General features: G+C 38.0%; 1 protein-coding gene across 2 annotated transcripts in view; it reads left to right on the top strand.

Annotated features, from left to right (window-relative positions):
• Nucleotides 1–20481, top strand: part of LOC150089317 (cell adhesion molecule DSCAM-like) — a 504714-nt gene extending 484233 nt beyond the window's left edge. The window contains exons 5-6 of one of the 2 annotated variants that reach the window (XM_090368496.1): nt 14190–14270; nt 19435–20481. In XM_090368496.1, coding sequence (XP_090224622.1) covers nt 14190–14270; nt 19435–19565 — 212 coding nt within the window. In that variant the 3' untranslated portion in view covers nt 19566–20481. The remainder of the gene's footprint in view (nt 1–14189; nt 14271–19434) is intronic. The other variant, XM_090368497.1, reaches the window with a different exon arrangement.
• The last annotated feature ends 1313 nt before the right edge of the window (nt 20482–21794 follow it).

Raw genomic sequence — 21794 nt, 5'->3', positions numbered from 1 at the left:
GGAAACGTTCGGTTATACAAACTGAACTTAATCGTACCTTAAACAACTTTCCATTAAATACTCAGTAATCCTAACAGCATTTGTAGTTAACACTGAACGCAACTTAATTTTCGCCGATCTTTCCAATGCATTCTACTCTTCTGATCTTTAGAGATCGAAATGACCTTTTACGTAACGAACGCTCGTTTGTGATGATCGGAACGTCATTCCTGCACATTTTCGTACATTCCGAGCTCGGCTGATATTTCACCCTTTCGCTCCTTCTAAATCATATTCGCTCAATGAGCATAATCTACATTTTTTTCTGTTTTCTCTTCTGAGACAATACTGATTTAACTTTACTTTTAGCAAGCAGTTTATGAATTTGATTTCGTTGGACGTTAATGTCCTTTTCTCTTTCCTCATCCATTTCTTTTAAAAATTGCGATTCATTACTGACTCATACACGACTGTACTGTAGTGTTATCGCAGCGCCAATAAATAAGCCAAGTCTCTGAGTGTATCTAAGGAATAGTGTGTTAATTTCTTGGCGGCACCGGGGGTCTCCCTCAACTCCGGGGTAAGTAAGAGGTAGTAAGTAAAGTCACTTACAATGATGCAGACACCCAATAAGAGGACAGAGTAGGGGGTGCGAAAAAACACAAGCATTTAAAATTGCATTGAGCATCTTCTATCCTGTTGATTAAACACCAGTTGTTGAGATGGAACGACTAGATTATGCCTCCATAGTCAAGAATTGGGAGGAAAGAATTGCTAACGAAAAAGGGGACCTGAATGGTATCATGCAGTCAAATTTTACATATTATTATTAACATAATTTCATTTCCACATCAGTGGGCACCCCTGGAACAGCCTGGTTCGGCTAGAAGGGTGTACATTATGCAAATTCCAGTTGATTACATTGATTATGATTACAAGATATCAAAACAGATTGAATATACAAAAAAAAAAATACAAATAAATAAATAAAATAATAATAAAAAAATAAATAAATGATAAACAAATAATAAAAATCAGCGGTGAATCCAGGGAAGCATTGGCAGGGAATTCTTTCCACAATGTTTATTGTTCATTTTATAGAGTTCTTTCAGGGTGTCCTGTCCATAGCGCTTTGAGCTGCAGAAAGATGAGGAATTAATTTCCTGGGAGTTAAAACATTCCGAACGTATTCGCCGGAAACACTGATCTAAGGTACTGCACGTTTTGCAAGGAAGATTGTGAACAAGGTGTTGAACTGCACCGGGTTCGTTCTGAAGCCCGAGGGTTTGTAGAAACATCCCAGATGTCAGGCGAATCCATTTGGCGGCATAGAAGTTGTGCCAAGGTGTGTAGATTCCTCTCTTTGATAAGGTTTCCCAGGGTTTCATGCCAAGGTTTGAATAGAACACGCTCCTAGGGATGGTGAAAGGGTAGCCCATCTCCCTGTTTAGCCATTTCAGCAACCAATATTCAACCCCAACACATCTCTTTAGTTAAGCAGAGGAGACTCGCGTAGAGCGGTACGGGTGTCAAATCCCTTCGGACGTATTCCAAAAGGAACCCTCGAGGCGTAAGACCGACCAACTCCTGCCAGATTGCCCAGAGCACCGCAAGCGATTTTAGCCTGCCCATCTCGAGATAGTCTTTGAAAATAAGCCGGTCATCCCACTTCAACCCCAAATCCGTGTGGGAGTGAACCTTTTTAATCGTGGTTCCATTTATTGTGAGCATAATTTTATTAACAGTCCTTTTTGTGAAGGTCATCTGAGCTGCTTTCTGAGGATTCAATTGAGTCTCAGACGTCCTAGATAATCCTGGAGTTCAAAAACAGTACTATCTGATTTTTATAAGCGACTGCCTCAACATATTGTATGTCCAGGAATAAGATTTAAAGTTATTTCTTAGAGTTTAGGACATTTTGGATTGCCCAGCTGGAAATTAATAGATTTGGCTACTAGCAATAACAACATGAAGATATTGTGATCAACATTGAAGCAGTGATCGACTAAGACGGCTTGTATCATTTTTTCAAAAACATTTTAGTGGTCCACAGGAAATGGAGATTGCTCTCTCGGGCGCCTCCGTACCCAGGTGGGCATGAGCAGCAGTGCGTAGCACACGCTTCTTGATTAGACCGGGGTTCGAATCCGTGAACTCCAAATATGGAGGATGCGGAAAGGTTAGTGAATGACCACCGCATATCCCCGGAGCAATATGGCCTTAGTTGCTAATGCTCCTAAAAACCAAACAACAACAGAGATTGCTCTGTAGCCTCTGACGTCTTTTGGTTGGTTTGTTTTTGTAACTGGTAATGCATGATAAACATTCCAAATTGTCGGTGTGATATCAGTCTCGAGGAGGCGGTTGAAGATGTGGTGTAACAGGTCAGTCACATAGACACTGCATATTTTCAGAATAAAGAGGAGAAATCCGTCGGGACAAATTATCATTTCCTTTGCGATCTTAATATGTGCAAGCTCGGTCCTGGCCTTATCTGTGATGGCTGCTATAGGAAGGGGCGGATGTTGTTCCTGCTCGGGATGGAAGGTTGACTGTGCACACAGTTTTATCGTTTCTTCATCCATTTGCACTTGACGACCACGTGTGAAAACGATGTGCTTGGAATGCCCAAGTCTTCTCTGGATATACTTACGATGTGCCTTCTTCCGAACGCGCAGGAAATTCGCTCTTTGTTTATTGTAAGTGATGTGATCTAGCATGGGTCAGACCTTTTCCGGGTTCTGTAGGCTTTTTGCTTTAGGTTAAAAGCCTGTTTCCTTTCGGAGTGAACCATCACTTGGTGTTTGAGGAGATTTTAATTGTATTCGACGGACCAATGAGAGCCATGTGTCTCAATTCATTAGACATAGCATTGATTGCTCCAATTAAATGCTTTAAGTTCAGTAAGGATTACATTTGGCCTGACCAGGTCGGTCGAAAACACAGTTACTGTACGCACCAGGTCAGCGGATTTGGTCCCAGCGACTAAGGTGCTTGTGCAATTTCAAACACTATTGGGAGTTGGTCCGACACGAATTTGGAGTTATAAAGAATGATTTGTATTTGTTCAAAACTGTGTTAGACTGTCCAGGACTTTATTTCCTCTGGTCGGTGGTGTATGCAATGGGGGTGAACCCCTAGGTCCGCATTGTATCTTCCATGTCTTGCCTTGCATCCTTTTACCTTGGCAGAGGCAGGTTGAAATCTGCTAAAATGGTTGTTTGGATATCGAGGCGAAGATGAGCAGATATCCATGAGACAAGATCCTCTCGGATTGATGGGTTGTGTCCTCGTGGGAGATACACAAAGCAGATTTGGATCCTTTTTTCGTTTTTTCTGAAAATTGCAGTGATTACTTTATAGTTTGGTGTTTTACTGCTGTAGACATGTATTTGCCTGAAAGAGGTCTTGTAGAAATGGCAACACTACCTCCTCTCTTATTCTTCCTGGAGTTTTCAATATACTGATGAGTGGACGAGAGGAGCAATCCTAGGTGTTCTCCCTCATCAACCCATGTTTCCGAGATCCAAATGATATCAATATCTTCCTGAAAGAGCAAGGCTTGCGAGGTAAGTAGCTTGTTAGCAAGGCCGTAATATTTCGTAGAAAAAAAATGTTACTGACGTTTGGGTTACATACTTGTCAATTGATTGCTATTGGTGTACACTAGGGGCTTTGTGGTTGGTACCTTTTTTGTTTCCTTGAATGGCTTAATTAAGGGACCTGTCGGCCATACTGCTGAGTTGAGCACCTCGTGTAAATGTGCCCGAGGGAAAGACAGAACAAACGAGGAATATGATGGAGTATTGGGTTTTGATGGCTCTAACATCTACCTTTATGCCGAGCGCTATATCCAGGAAGCTTTTGATAGCAGTGGCCTGGGTAGTAGGCCCCAGCCTAGTGACGAACAGCTTGGCATGGGAAGTCACTGCTGTAAGGTTGTGGGTTTCGCGAACTTGTCTGAGTCGGAGAGTTTCCATGGAAGTTTCTGTCCGTTTAATACGCTTAGTGGTTGAATTAAGGGCATTCGTTCCGTCTGGATTTGACATGATGCATGTGGTAGACCTGTCAGCATTTGTGCTAGCAACTGCTATCTGAACGACTTGTGCATTAAGATCTGGTGGGTCCTTTGGTATCAACTTGGAGTTCATGTACTGTTCGTTTGGCGGGGAAGGAAAGGGCTGAGTTAGGTTCTCTTCAGTAACAGTCAAAGGCTGGTCCGAATTCTGTCGAAGGGGTAGTTGCTAAAGGGGAGCTGAGAAATTGGTTCCTGTGAATGGCTGTTGCGGGAGGGGAACAGAGGTGTCTATTTGTATGGCATAGTGACTAGACGGCATCCAAACGAGCACATATGTTCCCCCTCCCTCAGTTTACCTAAGTCAGTAATGGACTTGACGTTCCACCGATGAAGCATTACCATTGAAGTTATTGAAACGCATTAAAGAATTATGCTTGGGCATAGTACTGAATCGCCACACTTACGTTTAAGTTCAAGTTCATTAGAGTTACCCGTGGACAATCTCGTCCTCCCACGTGTATTATGCCCATAAATTGCTCAACCAATCAAGCTCTTAATTTAGCGAACGTTGCAGTTGAGAACTATTGCTTGAAGAAATTATGGCTTTATACATTTTCAGCTAGCCAGAGAACAGCTGTACTTTCAAAAGAATTGAGCTACCTAGAGCAAGTCTCTAAAGAACAGATAATAAAAAAAAGAGAACCCTCCCTAGGGAATATCTTAGTTGATCGAAAATGGGGAAATTTAAGGGTAATAACGACAACAGGAGGATATCGGTTAGAGAGGAAGTAAAAGATCCAGTCGGCGTGAGGATGAAGCCATTTAGTTTATGAGATAGGAGACCAGAGTTAACCCTAGTAACACTGAGTGAGCAAGGCGACCTCTAGGTTGATATTAGAAGTCGGCAAAAGGATTCAGAGTCAAACAGTATTAGTTGATGAATTTACTCCATGGAAACTAAAAAAGTAAACGTTTCTTTACTCCATTAAAACTAATATCAATGTATTAGTAGTATCATTTGTGTTGCATTTTTAAGACCTTTTAACTTCTCTGCGAATAGAGAGGAGAAAATATAAAAAAGTGGGGGTGAGTTATTAAAAATAAATTTTGGCGTGTACCATTTTTCGTTTCTGTTGGAAGATGAGCTCTACGCATAACCAATGAGACTATTCACTCGGACAAAGATTAAATACACTCGAGAACATCCGGTAGAATAACTTCCTAGGAAATATCAACATCATTAGAACCAGAGGGAACAAGCGGGATGGCATCCTGAAGGAAGGAAAAAGTATTGCATGTTGCAGATTTGAGCGAGAAAAATCATCTCACAGTAGAAGGTACGCCAGTATACTGGATTAAATAAATTTTGAACGGATGTAATCAGTCAGAAAAACAGTTACCTCTGTCAGTGGATTGTTTGTTTGTTATTTGATTTTTAGGAGCATTAGCAACTAAGGCCATATTGCTCCGGGGATATGCAGTAGTCATTCCCTGACCTTTCCACATCCTCCGTATTTGGTGGGTACGGGCTCGAACCCCGGTCTAATCAAGAAGCGTGTGCTACTCACTGCTGCTCCTGCCCACGGAGGCGCCTTCTGTCAGTGGAGAAAGATCTTATATAAATACTGTACAAAGAAAAGAAACTTGAATGCCTTGCAAGATATAGGCTAATCTAAGAAAGGGTATTGTTCAACTAGGATGCTCGTGATTTCGGCCAACTAGTTCTAATAGGAATAGTGCTAAGGAGAAGGCATGTCATCAATAATAAGTGTAAGTCTTCAGAACTGTGTGTGTGTGTATTTATAGAGAGAGAGATACCAATTTTATCGAATTTGGTGAAATGAATGATTTGTACAAATCATTCATTTCACCATTCAATTTTCTCGCTCAAATCTTTAAGAAGGCCGATTTCTCCAAGAAACCCTTGTCTGCTCTAAAAGCAGTAAAGTGAACATTCGTTATAAGAAAACTCTCGCAGACTTTCCACCATTCAGACAAGGCATGGGTTCAACATTCGGATAGACCGAAGGAGCAATCATTGTTTCATTTATTGTTTTTTCGCAAAAAAATAAAAATAAATAAAAATTCGATGCCAACTACCTGCCCAAGGCAGTTTGCTATCTAATTAGGTTTACGTTTTTTTTTTTTTTTTTTTTTTTGTATCCCTGAAACTCGAATATTTCTTCCAGCAAGTGGGCAAACAGATCTAGAATTCATGCAATTTACAGACAATACAAAATGATGCCTCAAGGCATTAGCTATGCAAAATCAAACTACTATAACTGTCAGAGATAACATCAGTAAGTCAAGCTGAGAAGCGTATATGACTTCTGAAATAACAAATAGATGAAAATATATAGATATTTTTAACAACATTTAATCAGCTTATATAATACAGGAACAGCAATTGTTCCGGAATGGTTGTATCACCGCTCTGGAAAAAAAAAATCAGTTCGACATGTAAACATGAAGCCAGAGGGCAGAATACAGGATTATGGCTGGAAGAAGATTTTTTTTTTGCAAATCGGAATTCAGCAATAGAGCGCAAACTTGGTTGTAAGTTTCCCAACAGACGTACTATTATGAAAGATATATAATTCAGCGAATTCTCTATATTTTCTTCTTCAGTTTCATATAACAGCCTGGCTACGAAAGCCTTGACATTACATTGAATTGGCTCTAACTTAGAGTTTTGGTCAATGTTAAATAACTATATGCTCCCTGATTAAATATACAGTATTGTGCTATATATTGGAAGAAAATATGAGAAATCAGTGAGATAAAACCCCCTGAGAGTAATTTGTTTATTCAGCTTGGCCAAATAAAATAAAGTAATCGGGGAAGAACAGTAAGGGATGCTTGAAATAGTTTAGATTCTCAGGGCATAAATAGTGAGGATTAAAAATGTCAAGTTTTTTTTTTTTTTTTATTTTAGGAGAAAAGTTCAGGGTCAGGTTCATTTCGACAAATTAATTAGAAGAAGAAACAATAAAAATAATATGGCGTGATTAACATCAATTACGAAGCCGGAACACTATTACGGACCGGAGATCAAATCCTGCGCCAAGGTTGGAAAAATCGCGAAAGTCGCTTCAAAGTCGGACCTACCTGCCCAAGATCGAAGTGACCGGTGAGAGTGTCACCATCTGATATCGCTCCCCAATAACTACTACCCACTACTGGATCCAAAAGGCATAGCTGCATGAAGATGAAAATTAGAAAGTGAACATACTGCATCGCGTGTAGAGTAGGTCAAGGCGTTCCGGCTTTAGGCAGAGGGGGCCAATTCGAAAAGGCGGAGAGAGTCTCCAGCGAAAGACAATGGAACAAGTGGAGCTGTCTTCCTTGCTTTCAGCTTAGATTTTAAATGCATTGCACTAAGTATCAAGAAGCAACTTAGTCAGGAAAGATCCCCGCCTTAAAATGCTATTAAAGATTTGTTCCCAATTCGATAATTAACATCACTGAATTATAATTCCATGTTGCTAAATTAAAAATAAATTAGTTAATAAAGCCCACTCCACTACTTATTTAATTTTTGTTCTCCAATAGACTATTAAAACATATATAACATATATCCAGAACAGAAGAGTGGAAAAAGGCTCTAACACAATTCGAGGTAATGGGCCCCACAAATACCACACCGAAGCAGAGATCCAACAGAATGCTTGATCAGCATCAAGCCACAAAACCAAACTATTATATTAGGGTCACTCAGTAATTTCTTATATATACCCGTATTTGTGGCTGTAAATTGCGTGTGTTCTCTGGTCGATTTGTCTGTTTTGCTGTAGAAAAAAAATCCCAGTTTCTGGGGTGCTATATCTTGCTATCTACGCTTTAGACCGAATAACTCAGCGACGGAGTGAAAAATACCATTAAAGTTCCTCGAGTTATCGAAGCGTGGAAATTTTTCGGTTGGAAAAATCCCGGAATTCAAACCCGTGCCTTTTGCCCCCCGTGTGGGCAGGATCGACGATATCACTGTGCTACCCGTACAGACAGTATCAAGTCACAAACCACCTCAATCAGTGAATAATACAAGATTACTTCAACAAAAAAATAACACTAGACACCATTCGCACAGCCATTTACTGCGCGGTTTTAACTGCAACCAGGATGAATGGGAGAGAAATCAGAGACCAACAAAAACAAAACGCAAAGACAAGGCACCACGAAACAGGGAAAGTAGGCTACAGCAGAAGGCAGGAGAGAGATAAGAGCGAAGGTCATCCTCAAGAAAGATAACATCACACAGCACACACGCAACAGACCTATAATCGGAGGATCTAAGAATACCTTGACAACCTCAAGCAGTAACTCCTGGCACTCAACAAGAGACTTTGCCGTTGGAGGGAGAGTGCCCATGAGAAAACAGGCAAGAGGTTATTTGAGGAAAACAACTTCTACACGAAAACTGGACAAGAGGGAAAGGAAGGCAATATACCCCCCTTCCCGAACCAGAAGGCACTCGAGGAGTTCTGGGACAACTATGCGGAGTAGCGAAATTAACCATAAGGACTGTGCGTCCTGGATAGATCTAGAGCGAAAGAAAACCAAGTACTTATACTTGGAGATGACAGAATGGGAAATTTGGGAAAATGTACATCAGTCGATAAGAGTCCCACAACTGACCCAGGAATAGATAACATCAGAACTACTGATAAAAAAAAAAAAAAAAAAAAAAAAATCAGCTGAACACATAGGCATATAGCGGATTAGCATACTCAGATAATAAAGCACCCTGACAACAGCAGAATTTCACTTAAGGAATCATCTACCTGAAGGCTAAGAACAAACATGCCACAAACCCTGCGAAATACTGACCAATCACTTGTCTCCCAAAAATGTACATGATCCTGGCCACTGCATAACTAAGAAGATACCAGACCACTTCGAGAGCCATAACATCATGGTCGAGCAGTGGAGGGAATGTCAGTCAGAAATCTACAAAGTCAACCCGACACTGAACACTAGAAACAACAATGGAAATATGGAGGATCAGCATCAAGGTCGAGAACATCAAGAACAGACCGATTCGCATCAAAAGAGAAATCTTCCTAGGAGATTCTCTGAGCCCACTATGATTCTGTCTAGCACTCAACCCACTCATGCTCAATAATAGCAAGTACGGAAATACCATAAAGAAAGAGGAAGAACCTGTGCAGCCTCTCTCACCTGATGTACATGGATGATATCAACCTCTATGCCGGAACCGAGAATCAACTCGAAGAGCTACTGGAGATAATAGAAGGGTTCAAGCATCGACATCAAGATGCAATTTGACCTAAACAAATGCAAGACCCATGGAATACATCAAGGACATCCAATCGGACGAAACTACCAGCTGAAGACTAGTGAAAAGATACAAGCCTTGACAGAGGGTGAGACTAATAAATATCTGGGGATGATGCAGGCGCACCAATTAGAACGCAAAGCGATCGAGGCCGCCTAACTGAGGAATGCCATCACAGACTGAGAAGCCTGCTAAAATCAAAGCTAAATTGTGGGAACATGGTCACAGCCATAAACAATTAGGCAGTTCCAGTAGTACCATACTCCTTAGGGATCACAGATTGGACCAACACCGAGGTGTAGGAGATTATCAGATTGACCAGGATAATGGTGACGAAGAGCCACCAGCATCACCCTAAGTCGACTATTTGAAGACTGATCACAGCTCGGAAAGACGGGAAGGGACTGACTGACCTCAGTGAAAAAGAGAAGACGATTAAGAACCTGTGAGATTACTTCTAGGAAACACACCACAATACTCACTCAACCTTAACAATGAGATCCCACTCACACAGATAGAAGTGCGAACAAGGCGCACCATGGGCGATATTACAGTGACCTCCATCAAGACTACATAGATAAGATGGCTTCCAACGCATGGCTCACGAACGGGAAGCTCTTCTTTGAGACTGAAGGATTCATGCTCGCCATTCAAGACAAGATAATGAACACCAGAAACTACAAGAAATACATCGCCAAGGATCCCTGAGTGACCGATGACACATCAACGATGCCACCTGGCCACAAAAACAATCCAGCACATCACCGTAGGATGCAGGTGATCACCCAGACGCAGTACTCTCAGAGACACTACCAGGTGGCTAGAATAATACATAAAAAGCTAGATAAAAAAAATGTCAATTGATCAAAGAAAGTGTACCGTATTACAAGTACAAACCTCAGGCCATATTAGAAAACCCTACTCACAAACTATAATGGGACCGTGCCATAATAACGGTACATTCGTACTCCGCACAACATACCAAACCTAAGTCTCATGGACAAAAAGGAAATGGCTACATTCCTGATCGATATAGCGATGCCCAGCACCCTCCAGAAAGCATACGAGGAAAAGGTCAGGAAATGCTCAGACCCAAGTCAAAGATATATGGAACAAGTAATGACCATCGCGATCACCGTGTCAACCACCTGAATGGTACCAAAGAGCCTCCATAAGAACCTAGCAACAATAGGCCTCCCAGAGAACCACAGAAAGCCGCGATCCTAAACACTTTTATGATAGTAAGACAGTTCTACGACCAACAATAATAATAATAATCGGACACATCCAACTACCCCATGCACTTGGTACCACTACCCGTTTCAGTGCTGAAAAATTCCTGCATCGGAAAACAAGGTATAATAATAACACTCTGTCGGAGTACCACTGGATCTGACTCCCATATTCTATAAAAAAATTGTACTCGTATAAGACTAAAAACATATGAATTCTGAATAGATGGTGCCTATAATATATTAACCGTAGCCAACGTGTTTCAGGGTAGAGCAAAATAAAGGAAAACACATCTAAATATAAGTGGTGTCTACTTGCATGTGCTGTAAATTTATTTTATATTAGATTCAACGCGGAAATTTTTCGAAGACCAGACATACAGACAACCTTAGCTCATTTTTTTTTTTTTTTTTTTTTTTTTTGCTTTTGAAAACAATACTTTTCCAACAGTCTAAAATTTATATAAAATATCTTGTAAATTTGTAAAAAAAAAAAAAAAATATTTGTATAGAAGCTAGTAGGCTTTTCGTACAAACAAAGAAATGCTGTTCAAAGGTTTAAACCTAAATGGATGTTAGATGATCTGATGAGATTTGTGGTAGAGAAGAAATGCATGGTTTCATATAAATTATCAGATGATACTGAAGCTTATTACATATTTAAAAATGGCAGTAATCAAGTCAAAAAAGAATGTTAGGCAAGCTGAGACTGATTATGAAAAGTCTGTGGCAAAGAATGCAAACAACAGCAGCAAAGACTTCTATGCATATACAAACAGTTGAAGGAAGGGGGTGAAATGACTTTTTGCCATTTGATTTTAATGGATTAATTGTTAACCCTGTTGGTTGAAAAACTGAATAGGTATTTTCCATCTACATTCGCACGTAAGGAATTCTTTAGGGAAGGGAAACTAAATGATTTTGTAATAAATGAGAGGAAAGTGGAAGAGAAATTGAAGCTAAACATAAAAAAGGCGCCGGGATGAATGGATCTATCCAATTATATTAAGGGAGTTATCAAAGGAGGTAAGTAAACCCTTAGCCATAATTACGAGAGCATCCTTGGATTAAAGCGAGATTTTATAGATTAGAGATGTGCGAATCTATCCCTAATTTACAATGGAGAATCAAAAGGTGGCATAAATAATGATCTGTTACGGAAAAATAATAGATTCAATGTTTAGAGAAATAATACAGGATCATCTGAAGCATGGATTTGTTAAAGGGCGGTCTTGTCTAACCGATCTGATAGGTTACTATGATAATTTTGATATCATATACTGTACTTGAATTTCAGGAAGGCTTTTGCTACTGATGCATATAAAAGACTATAAACTCGAGCACTGTAGCATTAAGGGACAGTTACTGCTATGGATAAAGGGATGGTTAAGTGGATGAAGACAAAGTTGTTATCAATAGGCACTGCTCTTCGTGGACTAATGTTATTAGTGGAGTCCACGGGGTTCGGTATTGGGCCCATTGTTGTTTTTCAATATTTCTCAATGATATTCATGAAGGCATATTAGGCTTAATGCCAAAGTTGGCAGATGATACAAAGGTTGGCATGGTGGTTAATGACAGTAATCAGTGTGAGCTACTGTAACACGATCTAGAAAAATTAGGTCAATGAGCTGAGAAATGACTGTTAAAGTTAACATTGAAAAATGCAAGGCACAACATATGGATAACAGTAATCAGAGTTTAACATACCAACTATTTGGTACTATACTCAGGGTAGTGGAAAATGAAAATAATCCTGAGGAGGGGTAACTGTGCAGTCATAAATAAAGTTCTCTGAAGCGCACAGTATGCCAGAACAGCTTATGGGGTTTTGTCAAAAATATTCAAGACACATTGCTAACAGAAATTAAGAGGTAATTATTATAACAAGACCATGGTCAAGTTTCATCTTGAGTATTGTAAACAGGTCTGGAGGCTGTTGTTATTTGGTTTTTTAGGAGCATTTGCAACTAAGGCCATATTGCTCCAAGGATATGCGGTGGTCATTCCCTGACCTTTCCGCATCCTCCGTATTTGGTGGTCACGGGCTCGACCCCTGGTCTAATCAAGAAGCGTGTGCTATGCACTGCTGCTCCTGCCCACCTGGCTACGGAGGCGCCTTGGGGTCTGGAGGCCTCAATTTAGGAAAGATGTTGGTTTGATGGAACGGATGCAGAGAAGGGCACCATATTAGTTAAGGGATAAAACCGATGCTCTTATCAGTTCTTGATAAGAACTGAAGCCTTTCTTATCAAAAAAGGCTTCAATTCTGCAAATGGCAGCGTTTAGAGACTAGACACCGGAGAGATCCGATTGAGGTATTTAGGGCCTTGAATGGATTGGATAAGCTAAATGTTGATGGCGTTCTTGCTCTTGCTCAGACACATCAAGGGTGGGGCTAAATTCAAGTTGAGAATGGATGGTTGCAGAATATATGTGCGGAAGTTTGCCTTCAGCCATCGGGTGGTTGATTGTTGGAACAAAATTCCATCTATTGTTGTGAAAGTAGATGATTTCAATAAATTGGAGGAAGAACTAGACAATTTCTTGGAGGATATGGACGGTTAAGTGTGTTTTTTTTCTGTTGCTTTGAGCTTCCTTTCTTGCATCATTTGTCACTACTAATACTAAAACCCTTCAATAAAACAATCACTTAAACGAGACCAATTAACAAGACCCTCTTAAGAAAATCTTGGGATGTGTCTGAATAATATAAAAATAAATAAAATTCGCAGAGTTGATTTTGATTTGTGTACTGCAACTAAGGCTCCATTAGGTATCATTATATTACATCTGCAAATTTTCATGTAGTATGTTGTCAATTTGGCTGTTTGCTGGATGAAAAAGTTTTAGTTTCTCGTTTCCGAAACCGAAGTTTCGAAGGGAACTATACAACGTTTGCCCAAGATTCATTAACCAAGTCGCAGTGCAGAAAAGCCACAAAATTTATTTCTCCCAGCAATACAGGTTCCGAACTCAGAAATCCTGGCTAGAGCTTTCCAAACAGTGTGAAAGTGAGGAGATTTATTAAATTGGTAGTAATCAGCGATTCCTGTTCACAAAGCAAGAAGGAAGCAGCCAGTTGGAGAATAATAATAAGAGGTAAAGCCATTATATGCCTTCTCCAACTAATGAAAGGCGCATCTCGTAAACATTTTAACAATATATCGGTAAATTCGGACCTGCAAACGAAGTAATGGGATTGAATGGAATCCACACAAAAGGCAAATTTAGATGACAGTTTAATGAGGCCTGGGATAATTTTGTGGAGACAATGTGCGTATATGGCAACTAAATGGCAAATTTTACTGAATGTACAAAATATATTCAGCGTAAAGAAAAATTAAATTAAACATATACTACACTACATGTTTAATTTAAAAAATTTCGAACAAAAATATGAGAGCGGGGGGAGCAGAGTCAGAAAAATACATCGTGAGAAAAGAGAATTGCATTAGCGTTTAGTTTGTATAAAAAATATGCAAAATATTTATGAAGAAAAGGTAACTGCACTTTATACTGATGCATGGAAAAGAATTTAATGCTATAAAAGTTGTTTTAGAAATGACTACTTTTAAATGATAATATTAGGCAGACAACTGCCATCATCTACTCTATTATGTTATATTTATATTCTAATTATATGCTAACGTTTAATACGCAGGGCGAACAGACAAACGTGACGCGACTCAAAGGACAGCGGGAAACATGAAAGTCACAACTAGCCACCCAGTTTATTCAGAAGGTCAGTTATTTACCAACTATATTAAAAACCGTAGTAATGTTTTTGCAATAACAGTAATATGACCATTTAAATTATATAGGCTGAATTTTCATACTTAGAGAAGAAAAATGACAATATGAAATTAGCAGCACTCTGCTTGCAACTTGCAATTAAAATTTTATTATAACTTAATGGTATAATTTTAATGTTTCCGACGACCACAAAATCAATAAAACACAGATGCACAATTTTTTTAAACAATAATAAAGAACAAATCGAACAAAATGGTAATTTAAGTTCCGTGTACTGCTACTATAAACAGAACTTTGTGAATAGGTTGGTTAATCATTAGCGAGTAGATGGTGCAAAGTTATGAGTCACAATAAAAATGAGCATTTGCTTAATATAATATACTCTATTATTATTTGAATTTAGGATAAAAAATACAAATTGCCTTCATGCTCTAGATGTCAGGTTTTTACTTCTACATAAAAAAGTGGTTATTATGAAATTTCTTAATGTTGAACGTCTTCAGATGAAAGGTGGTTATTCTCAGTGCTGAAATTTCGTGAGAAAAATATCCAAACTGATGTAGAGATGAAAGAAACAAAAAAAAACACACATACACAGGTGATATTGGCGTACTATATTTAATAACTATGTAAGCTAGATGCTGTTTATGTGACAGTGAAAGGGCCATAAAGGCACATGATTACAGACCAGAACAGGAAGACGATATGAGTTAGGTAAGAATCGCCATTTCACTCTGTTAGTGACGTTTTAGCGTTACCAAAACAACGTCAATCTTCTCTGTGCAGGAATATTGTCTGAAAGGACTGAGTACACAAACTTTTCCACAGTTGAGCAATGTGGAGAAATTTGGGAACGTCAGTAGTTTTGTCTGTAATCCATGACTCAGTAATGCGTGAGGAGCGTTTTCGATGAGATTGTCATTCTTATGTTCGTTGGCGAATACATTAATCGTCACTCGGTTAGAGCCAGAGTAGTTTACAAGAAATATCAACATTCTGTGGTCAATTTCGTCAAGACTAAGAACACATACACAATTTTTCGCATTATATACCTAGTTAGTCACACTGGATTGTTTTACAAAATAGACTGCGAGAATAGCACCACGTTTTGTGTTAGCATGTGGATTTGAACGCTTAATTTGCTTTGCTCTGCACTGAACTCGCTCGTATATGCACCTGTACAAGAAATACATAGTGCAACGTCTAACATACTCGAGCCTCAACAAAAAAAAAAAAAAAAAAACGAATAGAATTTAATTGACAATTCTTGACTATGATCGAAGTAAAACATACCTAGCATTTCAAAAGTGCGATCAAAAATAATCTGGGGAGTATTTTAGGGTAAAAAAAAGGGGGGGGGGGAGTCATACAAACATGCGTTCATTTCGGAACGGTTAGGGAACAATGACATTTTGAATTTAGAATATTGTCTATACAGTTTTGAATGATAAAAAAAATTAAATAATATAAAGAAGAATAAGCAAACAGGTATACAGTATGAATAAACATTTTACTAGGCACCTATGTTAATCCTTTTTTACCATTCAGAATTCCACAGGCATTTTTTTTAAATTCAGAATTGAATAATTAAACAATTAAATTAATAATTAGAACAATTAAAGAATTGAATAACTGAAGATGTTAATAGGTCTTATTTTTCTAATTTTTGACTCTATAACACGTCCCAGAATTCACTGTCACATACTTTGTACAGTCTCAGACTATCGTGGACCGGAAGAGAAGCATTTCGAACTCAGCAACTATAAATACTCATAATTGGTGAACATGTGGACGATCATCTCCACATGACATCCGCAAATTATCACCCAACCTAATTCTATGATGTAGTTTTTGCGCTAATTTTGTTATTAGAACCTTGTTATTTCTCGACTGTCTACCCTTGCACGCTGAACTTCAAAGAATTGCTACTTCCGACTGTTGAACTGTCTCTAGGACGCACTTTTATTAGAGCCACTGAAACTCCAGCGGCCATATTTGAGTAGTATCATGAGACAATTCGAGAATACTTCGTGTATCACATTGAGGAAAACAATTTAAAATGATGCTTCGCGTGTTCACCATAAATATACTGTACATATGTGAATCAAACGCATTATGTAAATTTTTCATACTGATTGGAGAAAGAAAAAATTGCCCTATCAGAAAACAGCCCTAGTTTCACTGTTTACCATTGTTTTCCCGCCAAGAACAGTTTATCAAATTTTACTACTGTTCATTCCAAACTTCAGCTCTGTGTGATTAATTATTTTTCTACAGCATTATAGGTTTTTGCCCTTCTGAGAAATCCAATGCTGTTATGAGATTAAGCAGCTAAAATTTCGACACAGAAAGAGGACATTTGATTATTAATTCTAATAAATTACTCGTATGATATGTCGCCTTGGAAAGAAAATTAAATTAAGATGGAAAGTCAGAGCTGGTATTTCTTATCTTTCCTTTCTCTCCCCAGCTTTCATAAGCAATTTCAATTTCTGAAAAATAGAATAAAACCACAAAATATAACCATGTTTTTATATAAAAAGAACATTACTGTTAAGGCCAATATTTCATAAAATATGATCTATACAATACATGGCCATCACGTATACAATACGTAAGAATACTCAAGTTTGTAAAGTATATGCAGCATTGGCTCAACTAGGATTTTACTCCACAGTTACGTAATTCTTTAAAAATATCTAAGGTGGAATAAAATGGATTATGTTTAAGAATGGATTATGTTCATAATTTTCTGTCTGCAGTAATTTATCCTAACTTTCTGTCTAAGACTATTGTTTCCTTTTACATGTTAACAAGACTAATAATATAACTTCAAAATGGCTGCCTCAGATAGATGATTAAGAAAACAATACAAAGCAAGGATATTATTCTCGCTTAAACTTAATTAGTACGATACAATCATACATAGTAAGTTTAAACTAACAATTCGTATGAAGGAATAATAATTTCCTTCCTCAAATAATTAATACTGTTGCTTTTCTGAGAGAACAAAATTTAAATCAGTTGCTTAATGATTTATAATTTTTATTTACAATGAATTTAGTTTCCGCACAAAACTCGAAGTTCTTCGGTATAATAAGATGTGATATAACAGCATCCCCTTATCCTCAGTGACCGTTGAACTCGAATAAAATAAAAACTCCACTGTCGATGTTAAATATCACTGAACTTTGAAACCCACCATTAAATTAGAATTGCCTAGCCGTGCGGTGTGTCAGGAATTTGCCTGATCGGTAGTAATATATACTTGTGGCTTCACTACGACTAATGATGAAGATTATTTCTACTTTCTGGCATGCTCTGATCCTTCCATTTCGATATTGTCTAAAAGTTCGGGGGCTTAATAAGATTACTTGACTCCCGGGGGAGGGGGTACTCAACGAGAGATTGAGAGTTGCACCTCCTGATCGAATCAAAATATTATCGGATCTCTTGGTGGTTATGATTGTTTGGCTGTTTACAAACGACCAGACAATCCAAAACAATCCATCCCCTATGACGTTACACTTCTCTCTTGTTTTTGTTTTTGGGCTTAGTCCTCACTAAAAACATACAGAATAATTCGACTGACACTTACACGTGATATCTTTGTGTTATCTGCATGTATTTAAAATTGTCCCTGTTTTTCCTATACCTCGTTCGCACTGCTAATTACATTGGGATAGAGGACTCTAATACTTTTGACGGAGTAGCGTATTTGTTATTTATTTAAAAGGAGATCTTGCAGTTCTAGCAACTGTTTTTACAATATAGCACTTATTTTACTCTGTACAGCCTTTCAGGAGTTGGCGGAAGGAGCACAGCAGTTATAATCACCATCCTCACCACACCAGATGGAAAACGCCCCGGCTGGAATCAATGACGCGAAGAACTTTTATGGCCTTTTTTTACTCCTTGGCTGAGTTAGTAAAACACACGAATTTATGGACATAATAAACACGGGCAGTTGATATCTTCTTGGGTGGCCCTAAATCGACAGGTTTTTGTACAGTCTTTGGGGTAGAAGGATTACATCTCTACCCATGAAGAGTTTCAATGAATATTTCAATACAAAAAAACACAAGATGATTTACATCTCTACACTAAATAACATTAATAGACAATGTTGCATATGACTATATTCCATATTTAGCAGTACACTTGCTCTTTAGAGTTAGCATACGAGTGTATGGGACAAATATTGCTAGGTTTCCATTTAAACCCATTAGGACTGTCCAGAGAGATAACAGAACTTACAGAAAGCATCTTCGTATGAAGTTATAACCAGATATATGTGGGAATGTTTGCGACAATATTTGTTCCCTGTCAGGTTTGCACACTTGTTAACTTCAAAGCATAGAGTATTACACAATGAAAATAGTATTACAGTATATCACAACAGTCGCCAGTTTAGGAACAGATTCGCAGCAAAAGCACGTTGTTTACGAGTGGTAACTTGGAGATCAGCAAATATCAGTGATTTGGAAATGGTTGGTTGATACCGGCTAACTTTATTATGCAAAACGAGAATTCAGTACACAACGTTGAAAAAGTGAGTTACGTCGATATTGGCAGCAGATAAAAATACAAATTTCGGATGTTCGTAATAATTTCCGAGCAAGTTTAAATCCTGGAGTGTTAGTTAACTATTAGTTAGTTAACTGAGTTCATTTTGTTGTCGGTTTTCTAAGTTAGCAGATACAAAAATACGACTTCCAAGGATAAAAAATCTCTACGATGTGCGAAGAAGAAGGGTTGGGAGAAAGAGAGAGATAAAACAAAACTTGCTTTCCGACCACCGGGAATCAAAATACAGGTCATTCCACGCGGGGTCCAAGAACACAAGTAGCGTTACATGCATATATACAAATCCAATTATGATAAACATAATTGAAATTGGAAGAGTTCGGATATTGGATCAATTTGTGGAAACAGTATTAAGCTTCTGTCGTCGCATCAGATACTTCAATATATTAATTAAATATTAAAATAATTATATTAATATTATAAGAAATTAATATTATCTTTTGATCTAATTATATTCAGTTAACAAAAATGTTTGGCATAATTATATTATTCATTGTATTAGCCTAATTATAGCAAGATATTACATATACCTGTAAATAATCTCTTTTTAATATATTTATTTTTAGGGGAGAAACCAGCAGCGATGCAGCATGGACGGCAAACTAGTTTCGCGGAAAGGACACTCTCTTCCAAACTAAGTACAGTGATTTTATGCTTCTTCCTAGTACACTGGAAATTTCACGTTATCCACAGATAGCTGTGCCTTGGACTGTGATCAGATTTATACGCTATATTCAAAGGAAAAACATTACAAGATCCATCAACAGTAATGAGCAAGATCCAAGAAATCGATGTGATATCGTTGAATAACTGGCCTGAATCCCACACGTACGATTTTATCTGTACCAGCTTAGGCCGATTGTTGTGTAGCAGTCAACATGTAATCGACGCATTTGTTCCAGCATCTACTCAAATGACACGCATGCCGCTGTTGCCGTATCTTCAGACACATGTTGAGAATTCTAAGTGGGTCAAGAATGATAAATTAAGGACCAAAAAAAAAACAGCAAATTCTGAAAACAGTTTTTAAGATGCCGATGTTAGAATTGTTTTTCATTCTTTCCAACGGACTATTCGAAAGCCCAAATCCAGCGGGCCATTTTGTTAGCGGTGTTCTGGGAATACTGGAACAATTCATTTTTTTGTTTTTGTCAAAGTAGGTTCATTGTGGTGTTTGTTATTGTAAAAGGTAAAGTACCAGAAATAAGAATATGCTGAAAAATATATCATGAATTATTTCACAGAAACAAACCAACCACTGTCATCGCTCATTGCCCAACTCATTGTAAATGCATCACTAACTGCAAAACAAACGTGGATCAAAATGCAGATAAGAGAACTGTTTGTGAATCATATTTATAGGACTTCCCTATTTAGGTTTATGTTACCTATTGTATTTCATTCAGCTGTGAATACTAAGGATATTGATGTAACATAGGCGAGCAATTTTCACGCATCTTCCAGGGCTATAGGATGTAACATATCTTTCACCATAAGGAAGGGAAAAGAAACTGGCATAGTAATAAATACGAGACTCCGAGAGAAAGAGAGAGATTTGGCATGTTGCGATCGCTAAGAGAAAATGCTGTTTTTGTATATTTTTATTGTAAGCCCGAAGCAGTTTTTCTTTTCGTTATCTAATGGATTGCTTTCAGAGAAAGAGCTTTTTTTTATCGATATTTCTGTTGTCAACTAATGAAATATCATTTCCATCTATGTTCGAAAAGAAAGAAAACTGTACGTGTATCTATAGAGACCTTTATTAATAAAAGAAGTAATGTATTTTTGTCTGGGAAAATTTTTATAACAATCTGTACACAAGCTATTTTACATATATCACTCAAAAATTCAATTAATGCACGTTTAGTTTTGTTTAAACTGCACATCAGCCTGCCAATTATATTATTTTGGTCAGCGTTTGTTTCCATCGACATTTACATTTCTAAGCCATGAAAATCAACTCCCCACACTTACAAGGCCAAATCGAACAAAACTGTATTACCAGTAATAATCATCTAAGACAATACAGGATAACAAATATTGAACTGCTTGACAAACTGATCAATAAAGAAGTAAACCAACAAACAAATCAATTGTTGGTTTTCTCCTTTTGTTGCTTTGCTCGAAAATTCCCTGCAATTGACCAATAGGAGCAGATGGAATTCCATCCTTCATCATTAAGATATCCAGTGTTTCTTAAGCGCTTAGTAAAAATTACCAAGATGCTAGCACAATTGGTATTACTAGGGGTTTAAGAATTATAAATGAATATTGGTATTATCGCCCCAAACGAGCTCTTACAGATATTAGTGGACTGTTTGTAGAAGTGTGTTCATAGGCCGATTTGCATGTCTTTCTGGCTGAAAACCCGGAATATTCAAGGAGAAACCTTACGTCCACTGCATGAAACCAGCTAACTATGGCCTCAAATGAAAAGGACTTCAGAAATTTATTCTATCGTAGATGGCAATCGAACTCAGACCTCTCCAAAGAAGTGGAAAACGGCTGTGTGTCGTGACGCCTAGGCAGCGACAGAGAGCTGGTATACATATTTAAAATGCATTCTCTGCCCATGTCTTCCAAATTAATAGAAAACGCATAACAGCACACCTTCGTCCCAAACATGGAAATGTGCGCAGCCAATAACTATAGCATAAATAATATAAAAGATAGTACAAAACCCACTACAAGCGTACACAGTATTTAAATAATAATATCAGCAGCAATATTCCCACTATACCCACCAAAAGGAATTTGCTGTGAAAGAAAGGGCAACAACTAGTGGACACCACCATAAGTACACTAAAACGTCTTTCAAGCCAAAGCTCAATGTAAAGCACTCTACCCCGTTATAACTGCAACCCACGACAACTTAAACATCAATTAATTCCGTAAAATGCTTCATGAGCACTTCAAACGTAATAGT

The sequence above is a fragment of the Mastigoproctus giganteus genome, chromosome 2 (assembly GCF_048544385.1).
Source record: "Mastigoproctus giganteus isolate SK-2022 chromosome 2, ASM4854438v1, whole genome shotgun sequence".
NCBI classification, from domain to species: Eukaryota; Metazoa; Arthropoda; class Arachnida; order Uropygi; family Thelyphonidae; genus Mastigoproctus; species Mastigoproctus giganteus.
Note: the sequence above shows the minus strand (reverse complement) of the source record. Positions and strands in the feature narration are given on the sequence as shown.